The sequence below is a fragment of the Anoplopoma fimbria genome, chromosome 15 (genome assembly GCF_027596085.1).
Source record: "Anoplopoma fimbria isolate UVic2021 breed Golden Eagle Sablefish chromosome 15, Afim_UVic_2022, whole genome shotgun sequence".
NCBI classification, from domain to species: domain Eukaryota; kingdom Metazoa; phylum Chordata; class Actinopteri; order Perciformes; family Anoplopomatidae; genus Anoplopoma; species Anoplopoma fimbria.
The window spans coordinates 7,946,343-7,960,758 of record NC_072463.1 but is presented as its reverse complement, the minus strand read 5'-3'; the positions used below and the strand labels follow the sequence as shown (position 1 = coordinate 7,960,758).

At 40.4% G+C, this 14,416-nt stretch overlaps 1 protein-coding gene across 1 annotated transcript; it reads right to left on the bottom strand.

Annotated features, from left to right (window-relative positions):
• Positions 1 to 3,403: 3,403 nt before the first annotated feature.
• cldn11a (claudin 11a) lies at positions 3,404 to 7,631 on the bottom strand. Its single transcript, XM_054614383.1, has 3 exons — positions 7,209 to 7,631; positions 6,525 to 6,689; positions 3,404 to 4,824 (listed from the first exon to the last, which is right to left on the bottom strand). The coding sequence occupies exons 1-3, from the start codon at positions 7,432 to 7,434 to the stop codon at positions 4,556 to 4,558; spliced, it is 660 nt and encodes a 219-aa protein (XP_054470358.1). The 5' UTR covers positions 7,435 to 7,631; the 3' UTR covers positions 3,404 to 4,555.
• Between the last annotated feature and the right edge of the window lie 6,785 nt (positions 7,632 to 14,416).

Below are 14,416 nucleotides of genomic sequence, written 5' to 3'. Positions count from 1 at the left end.
ATTCAGATTCAAACCCCAAAACCGTACTTATACTTGACAAAACACTATATTATGTTAAATGTGAAGTGAATTCTATGAGCTAAAAGAAGATTATTTGCTGGATCCTCTCCCGTATTTCTAAGCTCATACAGTAATCTCCCCACCCAGGTGGGAACCAGGGCTCCGTTTGAGAAGGGAGTAGAACATGTAGCAAACACCCAGGACGACTCCTCTCTCGTCCTCCCTCAACCACTTACGTACAGTATGCCTACTTCCTGTTTATCCCTTCTCTCAACCACGACCTCTGCAAGCCAAAGTCTACAACGTTTGTTTACTTTTCACACACAGGATACTGTAGTTTCTTCAAATTGAACACTTAACAGAGCTAACCATTTTTCTTGGTAGTCTACTAATAAGCTACTAATGTCAGTTTTTCCCAAGTACACTTGATTTTTTTTGTGGCTTTAGACAACAGTGCAATGATCATTTTTAAAAATCCTAGTTGCTAAGTATTTTATTGAAAGTATTAGTCTAGAGGTAATTGACTACAGCAGATCGGTTTGTCCAGCAGTGAAAAAAAAATACAACATTGAAGAAGAAAAGTATTTTTCTACAGGTGTCTCCCAACCACAGGTCCTCCTCAGTTAGGTGTGCAGAGCTGGGTAGAGTTATCAGCCTTTACTTTTTGTGTTTTTGTTTAATCACACGGAGGCCTGGGAGAAACTGCTAAAATATATTTTTAACAGTCTCTAGAATGATAACGCTCATTTATAAACCTTAATCCTTTCCCTTTGAAGGATGTCAAAATGGCTGCTCTAGACGTCAATAGGACCGTTGAAGGTTTAGGAGTAGGAGTGCTACAGAAAACATGCAGAAACTATTTTAATACAATTCTGTAAAGGGTGAACTACTATAAAGGGTGAACTACAAGTAATAATCAAATATTACCACTATTGCTTTTAAAGTCAGCTACTATTTGTTTCTTTTGTCTCGGAGAAGGCGTGTTGTTCCTGTGCTCTGTGTTCGCTGTGGCCACATGTCCAGTCAGTGTGTGTCGGACTTGTTGAGATTGGCTTCTCTCGCAAACAACTAGATATTCCTTTTCTCTTCTGTATATTTTGGCACAAAGCTGTATAATGTAGTTGTTTTTTTTAAATGTTGATTTTCTTTTTTTTTTTAATGGTTTCTTCCATATGTGTGGTTATTTTGCTCCTGGGTGCACTGTTTTATCGCTGAGTTGTTGATATTGCTTCCATGATACAATGAAAGCTATTTATTGCAAATACCAAAAAGAGACTTGCTCATTTTTTTTAAACAGTTTCCTGCTCTGACTACTGTGATGAATACAATACAATACATAAGGTCCAGTCACATTTACACATTTGAAAAGGATAAGCAGTATTAAACACACTCTGTTCTACTGTGCCTGGCTGTAAGGGTCAATGTACGACGTATTCCATATTTAACAGGATAAGGAAGGACTTCCTAAAAGCAAAATGGTTTCGTGTTCATTTTAGGCTAATGAGCTAGATGGTATCCAAAAATCCCACTTCAACTTTTAAGACATACTCACACCAGTAATTCAAATAAACAAAATTTGAATATAATTTCAATGCAAATGCCACAGAAATACTAGAGAGCGGAACAGTCCAAAACAGCAGAAGCTAACCAGTAGCTCATTAGTTGGGTTGTATTGAGGCACCAACCTCCCTGTCTGAAAAGTGAAGCCAATGTGGAAGTGCATTAAACTTGCATTCTTTCTAATGCCCAGCAGGGGGCGACTCCCTCAGTCCGGATTGTATAGAAGTTTATGATAAAATGACCCTACTTCTCACTTGATTTATTACTGCCGTTATCATTGCAAACATGAGTTTATGACCTCAATCTCTATTATCAATTTGTCTTAAATACAGTGTGATGCTATTTATTAAATGATGGTCCCATTTAGAGTAAAATAGACCATAATGCAGGGTATGCTTTAAGGTGTGGCTACTTTTGTGATTGATAGGTTATCCACATTATCATCTAATAACTTTAACAGCTTTTAATGTTATGTTTTTAGTTAATGAAAGTTAATATTAACCTTTTTCGTTGCCTATAAATGTATTATTTAGTGTTCGGATGTACTTAGCTCCAGAAACATGAGATAACTGTTCTCACCTTCTACACAGAAACACACACCGGAAAGGAAATGGGTCATGGGTGTTTTCTGGGTGTTGCTGAATGGTATCCTGGGAAGTTAATCGGAAATTTCAACTGAAGTAGAAATAGACAAGCCAGGTTGATGTACAAATGAGAAGTAAAAACAAATACTTCAAAAAATCTAATCAGAAATCTAAAAAAATAACTGCTGAAAAGGATAGAATATCAAAGATTATTAGTGTTGGTGTATGATACTATCCTGGAGCAGAATCACATCCTCTGTCCAAACCTCCTCTAAGTCAACAATTAAGTTTTATTGTTAGATAGAAACTTACGATAGCAACGCTTCAGCACAGCATATCAAACTAACACTAACACTACCAGTGTCTCTCTCAGTAATACAGGACAGCTTGGTTGCCCACTTCTCTCCCACTGGCCTCCTGTGACCGGATGGCTTTGGCCTGGAATCACATTTCAGAGAATACACCTACAGACATGATCACACACACCTGCATACACAGACGTGGCAGGAAATACTAATGACAGAATGATGTGTTGAAACTAGGACATAAGGTTGTGTATAACTGCGTGTGTGTTTGAAGATAAGCTGAGAACACTGAGATAGTACTTACTGTTTCCAAAGTATCATGTAATATCTATGATGTGGCTTTGTGATCTTGATATGGACAGAGGAGCACACAGTCAGCCAAACACTGGACACAATTATCCTTCTTTGTTGCATTGTGTGTGTGTGTGTGTGTGTGTGTGTGTGTGTGTGTGTGTGTGTGTGTGTGTGTGTGTGTGTGTGTGTGTGTGTGTGTGTGTGTGTGTGTGTGTGTGTGTGTGTGTGTGTGTGTGTGTGTGTGTGTGTGTGTGTGTGTGTGTGTGTGTTTGGCAGGGGGTGGCAGCGTGTGGCTTTGAGTGTCTTGGAGACAAGCTGTTCTATGCTGACCTAACTCAAGGTCACTGTGTCAGATTACAGATATGACGCATTAAAAACAAGTGCTTTCTCATTGTTCTCAGTTTATATTCAAACAAATATGGATACATCTACCCCACACAGATCCACAATAGTAAATCTATATCATCAATCTACAAGAAACACTGTCACAGTCTGCTTGTTCGAGGGGCAGAGATAACTGTTTATCGCATTCGCATCACATACTTCAATTTTCTGTCAAATTTAAACCCAGCATCCAGACGGAGAAAAAGAAAGTGCTGTGTGGGATGAGAGCATTTTATCGACTCGAGGCAGAGGCACTTTTCATTCTTTTGTCTTTATTACAGAAAATCAAACAACAGCACATCAGTGAAACAATAAATAACCAGATAATATTGCTTCTGCGTGGATCTGAGTTGGAAATTTCTGTGTTCAGAGCACTTTAGAGATATTGAACATTCAAGTCATCGCATTCCTGTAAAAGAAGCTAATCTAAATAATACAGTTTTTTTTGCGCAACCTTGTAGAAACATCATTTCACCAACAGATCTGTTGTATAGGAAGAACTTTGACTAAGATGATTAATGGGAAAGTATTATGCCGAAATTACAGGATAAACTGCGTAAAGTTAGTCATAAAATGAGATTAGATTATGAAATGTTACTATTAGATGAGTAATGAACAAAATATTAAGGTTTGGTACTCTCTAATATTTTTGCCAAGTCAGTGCACACACTAAGGCTTAAATACAGACTGTAACACTGCTGGTTAAAGCTCCCCTGTGAAATGTATGTTCCCATCATCCTGCGGTGGCTGGGAAGAAAACAGTGCTGCATTTTTTTCAAGTCAATCACTCAAGAGGCAAATGCACCAGAGAGTTGAACAACACTGTCAAGGAAAAATCAATGTACATAAACAATGTTAATGAACATAATTCCAAACATAATACTGTCATACCCTGCTCTAATCAAAACAACAAATCATCGTATTATACGATTTAAAAAAACAAAACAGATTCATCAACGAAAAGACACTCATAAGATTTCATCCGTAGGAGCATCTAAATAGTAAAATAGAAGTTATATAGAATATCAGTCCACAAGGCCTCAGGTGATTAGGACCTCAAGCTGCAGTGCAGGCAGTTACTTTAAAGCTTGTACAATTTTGTAACAGCAGGTCCACACCAAGCCCATCAAGAAGAGGCTGAAAGATGAGCTCTGTGATACAAAAAAATCCATTGGCGGTGGAAAAAAAGAGCTCCAACAAAAACAGTCTTTTTGTGTTTGGATGTGTGAAAGTCTCTTTTATGTATATTTGTGTGCTCGTTCAAGGAATTTGTGTATTTTTCTTGAACGTGAAAGAGTGTGTTTGTGTGTCTCCCTCTTTTACGGTACAGGTTTGCATGTAGATATGATCTGATGTGTGTGATAGTGTGTATGTCTCTATATACAAGTTACAGTCCCGCTACACAGCTGCTTTAGAATCTCTCCCCGCCTAGACGTGGGCGCTCTTGGCGTGATTGGTGGAGGGGGCTGCTGCCGGGTTTGCACCTCCCTGCTTGGAGTAGTAGAACCGATTGTTTTCCTGGTAGGAGCGAGACGAGGAGGAGGACTCTAAGGAGCAGCAGGTAAGAATGCACCCGCCCAGCAGGGAGAGGATGGTGCCCACCCATCCCGTGTAGAGGGAGAAGCCGAACGACATGAGGCCGTGCTCCTGGTGAGCGCCGATGGGAAACCAGACCGTAGACACCATGCCGCACATTGCTGAGAGGAAACAGAGAGAATAGTTAAATTACGTTCATAAAACGGTGCCTCTGAAAGCAACATATACACACATAAAGGTTACTTTGAAAAAATAAAAAAAGACTTTAAGTGCAATTAAATTGGGAACTTAAAGACTGATTGTATTTCCAAACAGTTTTAGGTTAGACTAGGTTAGGTTAAATTACATAATCAAACTGGGGATGCAAAATGGTGTACATGAAACCAATACAAGCTATGTAAAAGAGACACACTCAAAAGTAAACTAAGTTCTGAATGCAAAATGCTGCAAATGAATTAATAAATACACACAAAAACTGTGTTCCATTACACAGGGATGACTTTGAAAGATTACATAATAAAACAGGGAATGCAAAATGGTGCAAATGAAAGAAACCTGTGCAAAAACACAAAGAAGCTAATTTAAACACCAGTATGGAATGCAAAATGATGCTGCTGAATGTTATACGTACACAAATTCAGTACAACTTGACCATACAGCGCTAACTTCCAAGGGAAAATAACAAAAAATAAACAAGGATGCAAAATGAATAAGCATTACCAAGACTAGGATTGGTGAATGGTTGTATGCTGGTGTGAGTACACAGTGTCTGTGGAACTATTACAGTTTTTTTTTTATGATTTATTCCTCAACAGGACACAAAGGAATGAGAGTTTGGAAGAAAGAATGTGTGCAATAATATTATTTAGCAGCAGGACTTAAAAGTGTTGTATAAGCTTTGCCTTGAACTGTAGAAGAGACACCTGATCTAAGACTTACACAAATACTGAAATCCTTTTATAGCTGACTGGGACCCATTTGGTATATGTTGGATATGTGCCAGTATACACTCAAGGTTAACACAGAACAACTGCATGAAATCCTTTAACTACCAGAAAGATTTGAATATACTGCACTAGAAAGGCCAATAACCAAATCCACAAATAATGTGAGAACTGAAAGTTTCCCAGCCGATGCTTCAGAGGACGCAGTTGACAAAAAATAATTAAAGCTGGACTCAAACTAATTGCTGCTGGGCCGATTTAACTGCCAGTATGCAGCCAATGTGGTGAGTGGATTTGTATTATGCTGTGCAACAAGCATGCAAACATAAAAAAACTAAAATAAAAGAAAATATTTTAACTCAAGGCTTAAACTTTTGCATATGGAAGTAATTGGGGTGCACGGAACATGTTGGGAATAACTTTGCTATGAAAAACGTTGGCAGTGGAAAAGTCAAACGACGGACACAAGTGTTATAATTTCACTTCAGGTACACAGACTTTGGAGAATATTCATAAACACGGTAAACTGTGGAAATCAGGGAATGAGTTTCCATGTAGTTCAGGACAAAGGGAGGGTGTGGATGAGAGTAGGCGAAGGAGAGGAATGTGATGGGATCTGGTGGGAAGGGGTCAACGGAACAGGCCCATATAGGAGTGTGTGCATGTGTGTGCACCCTTGGGAGGAAGACAATCATATTCAACATCCTCTGATCTCAGCAGCTTGTATGCATTTGAGGAGGGATTAAAAGAGGTCACAGTCAGGAAGGTTGGAAGGGATCGTGGTGTGTGCATGTGAGCGCAAACCAATTCCACCTGCTCTAGTTGACTGTACATTTTGTCTGACCATGACATTCAGTCTTTGTCCGCTAATTCAATACAGTTGCTTTGAGTGAAAAAGGTAAAGTCGAGTCTCTTACCGACTATGAGTATGAGCACTCCTCCCAAGATGGTGCGTTTGTTCTTGGAATCCTGGGGTTCACTGCCAAAGCTGATGCAGGGCATGGACATCAGGATCATCGCCACAGCTGGGAGGCCGAGGATGGAACCTGTTATCATCAGGGCGCGAGTCGTCTGGATGTAGGCTATAAAAGCACATGTGAAACATTTTTCAATTTCAATTCAATTCAGTTTATTTTGTATAGCCCAGAATCACAAATTACAAATTTGCCTCAGAGGGCTTTACAATCTGTGCACATGCGACATCCTCTGTCCTTCCCTCACATCGGCAAAGGAAAAACTTCCATCAAAAAAGCTGTTTAACAGGGAGAAAAAATAAAAACCATTGTATCCAGAAGAAGTGGTGGAAATATCATCTTGTAAATGAATTCAGATATTATTATTATTATTATTATGACATCTTTATTACTGCCAAAAGAAAGAAAACATTCCATCACAGAGTTAAGACTGTAAATACACATATTTTTCATGAAATAAATACATACTAAAAAAAACAAACATTGTATCCAGAAATAAGAATAAAAATAGATAAAAATAAAAATAAAAAATGTACAGATATCAGGCGGGATAAGAAGAATGAATATGAAATGTGTCTAAAAGAAGACAACAACAGTGCTGGTGCAGGGATGTAAACAGGGCAGTACCTGGTAGTTCCAGGATCTGAGAGAGGGAGACGCAGTGATAGAGTCCTGTGGAGATGACACATTCCGCCCAGGGTCCCTTGGCCCCCAGCTCATCCATCTTCTTGCACGTATTCAGGCCGTATTTGCACATATTCACCCAGTCGTTGGTGGATATTGCGATCACGATGCCCAGCCAACCGAGGCAGCTGGTGAGGAAGCCGCTCAGTTGAAGACACGAGTTGGCCATGGCGCAAACTGTGCGTAAAAAGACCACTTATCCCCGGATTCAGAAACCGTTACAAACCTCAACACCGCAGTTGAGAGTGATTAACTAATTAAACCAAATGTTATAACTAAAAAAAAAAAAACCCACAAAATTTGTATAACTAATATTCCACCGTACAAATTAATCCAGTGTAGAAGTTTTCCAAGTCCATCAACTGAGCTGTGTTGCACAATTCAAAAGAATAAAGCTTTCACATCATCATAGGTTTTATAGAGGGGAAGTTCAGTGAGGGGGGGAAACTAGTCTAAAAGTGACAACCAATCAGAAACTGAGATACGGGCAAAACAAATGTAAAAAGGGAGAAAACAACACACCCCACTTTTATTATCTCTCCCAAAAACTGGTGCGCACTCCCCTTCCCTGCACCCGATGGTTTCATACAGAGACAGGTTGCATACTGACTGACTGACTGGAGTTGGAAGCTGATGAAGTTTAAACAAAAATCTGCTGCCATCTACTGGCCGGATTGTATATCTTACTGTAAATACATTTGTATCATACGTCATACAATTTATTATACTTTGTGCAGATTATTTGTAGCCTTTTAGAGTTCCCTATGTTTTAAATACCAGTCACTTTACTTGTATTTTTTTTATTTTATTTTTTATTTTTTTTAAACTCATGTTTTGTAGCCTACTTCGCCACTTTTAAAGTCTGATACAAAGTAAAAAACAAAGTCACCCGAAAAAAAAAAGTCACGAAGAAGAAAGAAAGGTGACACTCCGAAAGAGGTGTTCGGAATGTTTACCTGCACTGGCCGAGTGTCAGGGGGTGTTAGGGGGGTGCAGTGGGGACTAACAGACCGTTTAAAGAATTAAATATGAAGACATTACATTACATTACATTACATTACAGTCATTTAGCAGACGCTTTTATCCAAAGAGACTTACAATAAGTGTATTCAACATAGGTATTCAAGAGAACTACTAGTCATAAGTGCATCTCCTTTCTTAAACAAGCATCTAAAAGAGCATAAACCAGAGCAAAAGTACAGAAACAAACTAATACGAATACAATATGAATGAATATGAAACATTATGAATAATGGTTGGTATTAGCATTCGGTATATGTTTGAAAAAAGGGTCCCGTGTTTGTTTAATCACTGATTTACTGGACGCTCAGTGACTCAAATCAAACACATCCACGAAGTTACGTCATCAACAGGTGAACGCTTCACCTGTCAACATGCGGTGTTTGAAAGGTTTGAGGGGCTCAGTGGCACCTGAGAATTAATAAACAATAACCTGGAGCAGATTATGGAGAACTCCACCATGCAAACAACTCCATGCAGCGGATGAGTACAACAACACACAACGGCACAAAAAAATATTTTATTTATTTATTTTGCTTTATTGTACATGTGTCTGTGGGCTGTAGCTGCTGTGGCGTTATATTGTCCTTACATCTCTGTGTTTGCTGCTTTGATGATGTTTTATTCTATGTCAGGTTCATTTATTGATGTTGCTTTATGATGACTTTTTGTTCACAGTTGGTCATTTTTGTGCAAGTTTGCAACTCTTTCTTGTTAGTTCATGGAAGGCTATAGTGAGGAAGATGGTTGTCTATCTCTAACATATAAACTGTGACATGCTCAGGCTGCAAATATCCGTCATGTTTATATTTATGCTTGTGCTGCTGTTGCTTTTTTCTGGTCCCTAAATCAAAACTTTAGAATCACTGCTCTATACACCAAATCGCCAGCAGAGGGCGACATTGCACAGCATTGCTCTACAGATGACTTTCAGGTGTAATAGGACATAATGTTTCCTTCTTCCTGTCCGTGCTGGATGGAGTTAAGTAAGTCCTCCATCACCCACATCAGTCCAGTGAAGCTGCAGCAGCATTTCAATCAATCTAAGAGGAAGACAGAGACAGACATTTTCAGATGGTTCCACAAGGTCACAGACTGCAGTGGCATGTTTGACCCAATTCTTCCTCTCATGTTCTGCCCATTGCTCTGGTGTCCTGCTGTTTGTCTGGTTATGAGGCAACGTTTACACCGCCTGGCAGAAGTGACAATGTGATTCAGATCAGGTATGCGTTATGAATGTTTAAACAGGTGAAAGCATGTGATCTGGTATTTTCAGGTCTGATTTGTTTGATCATGTTATCAGAACAATCTCATATCTAAAAAAAGGCAGTATTTATCAAAACGCATCTTGCAGAAATTTCAGTTCATTGCAATTTGCTTGGAGTGCTTGCATTTCTTTTCCCCCTCAGTAGTGAATCACAAAGAGGAACCTTACCTTACCTTACCTTACCTATCAAAATTTAAAAAGGCTGCCTAATATATATATTATTCAACCAGCTGCACTGAGCAGAAAAAAAACAAAAACTAAAGCAAAGGACTACAATGTATCAGCGGGACAGAAAGCTGCTGTTAAAACAAAAGCTGCAGCCAGCAGTTTTCTGTTAATGGCACATGTATCTTGTTAATACATGCTCAATATTTCCTGCAGCTGCTTCACAGTGAAATCCCTCCATTGAAGCTAATCAATTATGACTTCTACTGTGGATCCGTTGCGGGTGGTACCGTCTTCAGCGTAGCCTCATTATGTTTTTTTTTGACAGAAGATGAGTTTTATTCAAGTCAGTCGCTTGGATGCAGAGCTGCGGGCACTTACTGGAGTTTAGGCAATTAGAGATCTCTAACACACGATCTGCAAGCTCTTCACACGGCCCTGGTCAGCCCTCCAGCCCCTTACACCAGCCCCAGCTGACACCCCAGCATGGATGATCATTATCTGTCTTTTTGTTGTCCCTGTCACTGAGGGGTTGTGTCTACTGTTTGTTCATGAACGCACGAGGGTACTTGTGTCAAGTGTTAACGAAATAAAAGATGAACAAAACACAAAAACAGGCAAAAAAGTTGACCGGTTTATATTGCAACAAAGTGGTTTGAGCCACTCAGCCATATAATCGGAGAGTGTTACACTTAATTTCTTCCATATTACACTGTATATCATTCATATAGCTCTCTTTTTCAATTGCAGCCTTTCTCACTTGCACCTCTAATAGAGTTGTACGCTCAGACAGACGGACAGATTCGAAGACGTTAAGGTATGAATGTGCCGTGCATGAGGGTGGAAAGGCAAAGCTAATAGCGAGAGTCGTAAGACGCAGACTGAGCAGGGCATATCCCACCATGATTCCCAGAGCAGTTTGTCTGATACAGGAGGAGTGAGGCGGCAAGGGAATGGGAATATTATGCTAATTGGAGGGGGGGATTGCAACAGCGACGCTGACACAGAGGGATGATGGGATTTTAGACCTCCTGGGGGTTTAGAAAGAGGAGGCGGCGGGGGAATGTAAGTGTGTGTGAGTGTGTTTATGGGTGGGTGGGGTGGGTGGGTGAGGCACTGAACGCAGCAGAAAGTTTCAAACCTTGTGGAGAGGGAGGGAAGCACGGCAGTCCGACTCCTCTCCATCCTCCCTTCATGCTGTCAGAGCTGTCCGTCAGGCAATCCAGAGAGAGATGAGGAGCAGTGACACACACACTTTGTCTCGGCATGAGTTCATGAGGTGGGGCCGCAGTCGAAAAAAAGAGAATGAGTTATGAGCGGAGGAGGTGAAGAGGGGCAGTGATAAAGTGATTGGAGAGAGGAGAAGAAGAAGAAGAAGAAGAAGAAGGGGAACCTTTTTTAGGGCCGGCCCACTGTGATGGAGTGGCAACGATACTGGATGAGTCATCCCGGCCTCTGGGAATGATGGGTACTTTTTCAAATAGTTGTCAAGTCACATTTCGTGATTAACAAGAGGCAGGAGGAGGAGAGCAGGATCGGTTTATGATACAGTGCAAAAGGGACGTGACTTGCACTAATGAGGTTTCTGTGGAAACGCTGCACGGTTGAGTAAAACGATATTTTCAACATGTAATCAGAAGAACACATAAGATCATCTGGTCTGGAAACCTTTTTTTTTTTAAGTACTTAGTGTCTCATTTATGCACAACAAAATGCTAACCTGCATGGCCTCTTAGTGTTTCTCAAAATGTGAAACAAAATCAATTCAACTTTCAGGTTTTTCTTTTTTTCCACGGAGGCTTTACTCTGTTGGGCGTTTTTTTTTGAGGGGGGGGGTCTGGTTGGCATTCGACACAAAGAAATAGCCAGATCTCAATCATTTTAGTCAGTTAAAACTGAAGGCTGCGTATTAGAGGACTTTTGGCACGGTTTCTGCTGACATTTCCATATTTGAATGTGAGGCATTGTCGCACATTAAAGTAAAAGTCAAAGCGAGCGTCGATGAAATCCTCTCTTAGCTCAGAGCTTTTCACCAAATTTAAGTTTCCTTGTTGGTGAAAATGACTTTACATCCCCTCGCTCTATGCCTGGTGTTAACATGCGTCTCTTGTCTAGATTCTTTTGCGTAGACACGATTTAAGATGGATTACGCTTACAATTTCTCTGGCGCAACATGCATATATATCGTTCACATCACTTCCTGTCATAATGTTGATATCTAAGCTGCCGGCCACCTGTTTGCCATCGCTGATGCACAGCGTGGTCGACTTTTGGATGTGAAATTGTGCATGAAATGTTCATTTTTAGGGAAGAGGAAACTTTTTAGATGATACCTGGCGTTTTTTTGTTTTGTTCTTTTACTTCTAAAACTGTGGGTACATCTCGGTTAATCACTTTATAACAGAGCTAATACTCGAGAGTTAATTGAACTTGAACAATAATTTGTAAGCAATTAGTGTTGTCAAACTGTGCATGTCACTATTTGGAACAAAAAGCCTCCAGGAAAGCGGCTAACAAGCGGCCGAAGTGCTGCTTTCATGGTCCCAGACACATCTCTTTTGTCTCAGACGGCTCTGTAGCTGACAGAACAGACGGAGCGTGTTGCCGCAGTGGAAGCCCGAGTCGCTACTTGATTTGTGTCCAATCCTCCAGTGTCTCTGCGGCGGAGCAGCCATCACTCACCGCTAACTGTGTTAGCCATTAGTATCAATTAATCTCAACAAACACTGTCGGCCATTACACTCAATACATCAGCGCGGCGGCCTCCGCTAACTACGCACCGCACAGAACGCAAACAGTCGCACAGCCCCGATGCTCTGTGGGAGCGGATGAGAGATACATGTGTCATTCCCCATATGGCTAAGTGAGAGGAAGAGAGTTACAGGGAGAAACGGGGAAACAGACAGAGGCAAAAAAAAAAAAAAAAAGAAATAATTAAAAAAAAAAGGTGATTCATAACTCACTCTGTTCCTCTGGGACTGAGGAGTGCAGCCTCTGTCAACACAGTAAATAAACTCTCAGTAATGGTAATAGTTCATTAATGCTGGGGAGAGATTTATGCAGGTAGCCGGGGTGAGAGGAGTGGATTAGGAAAAGGGCATTTTGTTTTCCAAAAAACATGTACTAAAACGTGTTTTTTTCCCCCTATAAACGTATTTCAAATATCCAGACAGTTGGCATCTTACCACATCCACTTATTTCAATTAAGCCTTCCTCTCTCTCTCTCTCTCTCTCTCTCTCTCTCTCTCTCTCCATCCCTCTCTTATTCTCTCTCCAGCATTATCAAAGTGCCTAAATTAGCCTCCTCATCATAATCCTCCCTCCCTCCCTCCCCCGTTCTCCTCTGTTGTCACCAAGAATAGAATAATCTATTGCTCTTTACGTGGCGGGCTGTGCATTATCTAATATAGGAGATGGGAATGTGTTGGGCAGTGAGCGAGAGAGAGGGAGCGAGAGAGAGAGAGAGAGAGAGAGACAGGAGTTTTAGAGAGAGGGAGTTACGTCATGACTTGTATATCATCTTGATGAGAGGCTCTGCAGTACTGGGCCGAGTTTATTTTGGGCCATGTGTGCAAGACGCGGTTCTACATTTTGGGAAATACAAATATTAATTTTCTTTCAGAGAAAGATATCAAAAGACTGATATCAACCTCATGTCTGTGTAGGGGTAACGACTGATTGAAATAAAAACACCAACAACCCTAAAGCGTATTTAGACACTTGATCATGTTTGTTTAAGCCATAAATACAAACAAATACAAACAAAAAATAATATTTTAGGTGATTTTGGGTCCAGTTTGTACTTTTGTTTAGCATCTTTGGCCGTGCCACAGGTTGCCAGATACCGTTGTAGTCTCTGTACAAGCTTTATGATGCCAAACCTGGCGACTTTACTGCGACAACAAAACGTTGCTCGCCAAGAAATAGTTCCAGCACGTAACTAATCCCTAAACCTCAAATGATCTATCTGTTGTCTATCTGGAGGCTGAATACATGAGAACAAATACTTACATTTGTCAGTTTTAGAGGACACTTTGGGCAGAGCCGGGTCAGTGGCTCCTTCTGCCTCCATTCTTCATGCTAAACTAAGATTAACACAGACTCCAGCTCCTTTTAGTTAATTCTTACACAACTCATCTCAGAGAGCAAACAAGTGCAGGACTATCTCCTTAAATATTTGAACTCTTTCAATTAATATTATCATACTAACAACGGGTCAAGGATTATATAATGCGAAAGACTATGAACGCACTCAGAATACCATTCAGCTCTGCAGCTCTATGAAGTGTTTCGGTATCTTTCAGCTCATTGGCTCACACCTTTGACTGTGTGGTGATTGATGGGAGCAGTGAGAGAGAACCAAACAACAGGCATGCAATAGCCATAATGTGTGCTACAGTCACTGCACGTCTGCAGGGTGGTTTAAATAATAATGACACAGTTTATTTGTAATATGCCTTTTTATAAAAGACCTGCAGAACAAAGTGCTTTACAACAGGGGAGGATAGACATGGTGGAGGTAATTTGAGGCTTATTAGGCTTATTAGATTAATATTGGCTACCTAGGTGTCTGAGTTCATTTTCACGCTGGACACAAAATCACAGCAGGAGTGTAATCTCACAGCAGGTCTTCTTTCTGTTGCTTACAGCCGGGAAAAAAATCCCCCAGAGCACAAACCACAGTCTGCAGCACATGTGG

Bases quoted from the DNA above. Each gene is read 5' to 3' on its own strand.
- cldn11a (XM_054614383.1), bottom strand. From the start codon at position 7,434: ATGGCCAACTCGTGTCTTCAACTGAGCGGCTTCCTCACCAGCTGCCTC. The intron at 6,690-7,208 runs GTACTGCCCTGT...GTGCTTTTATAG, and splicing joins TCAGATCCTGGAACTACCAG to CCTACATCCAGACGACTCGC. The intron at 4,825-6,524 runs GTAAGAGACTCG...GTTTCCTCTCAG, and splicing joins AGTGCTCATACTCATAGTCG to CAATGTGCGGCATGGTGTCT.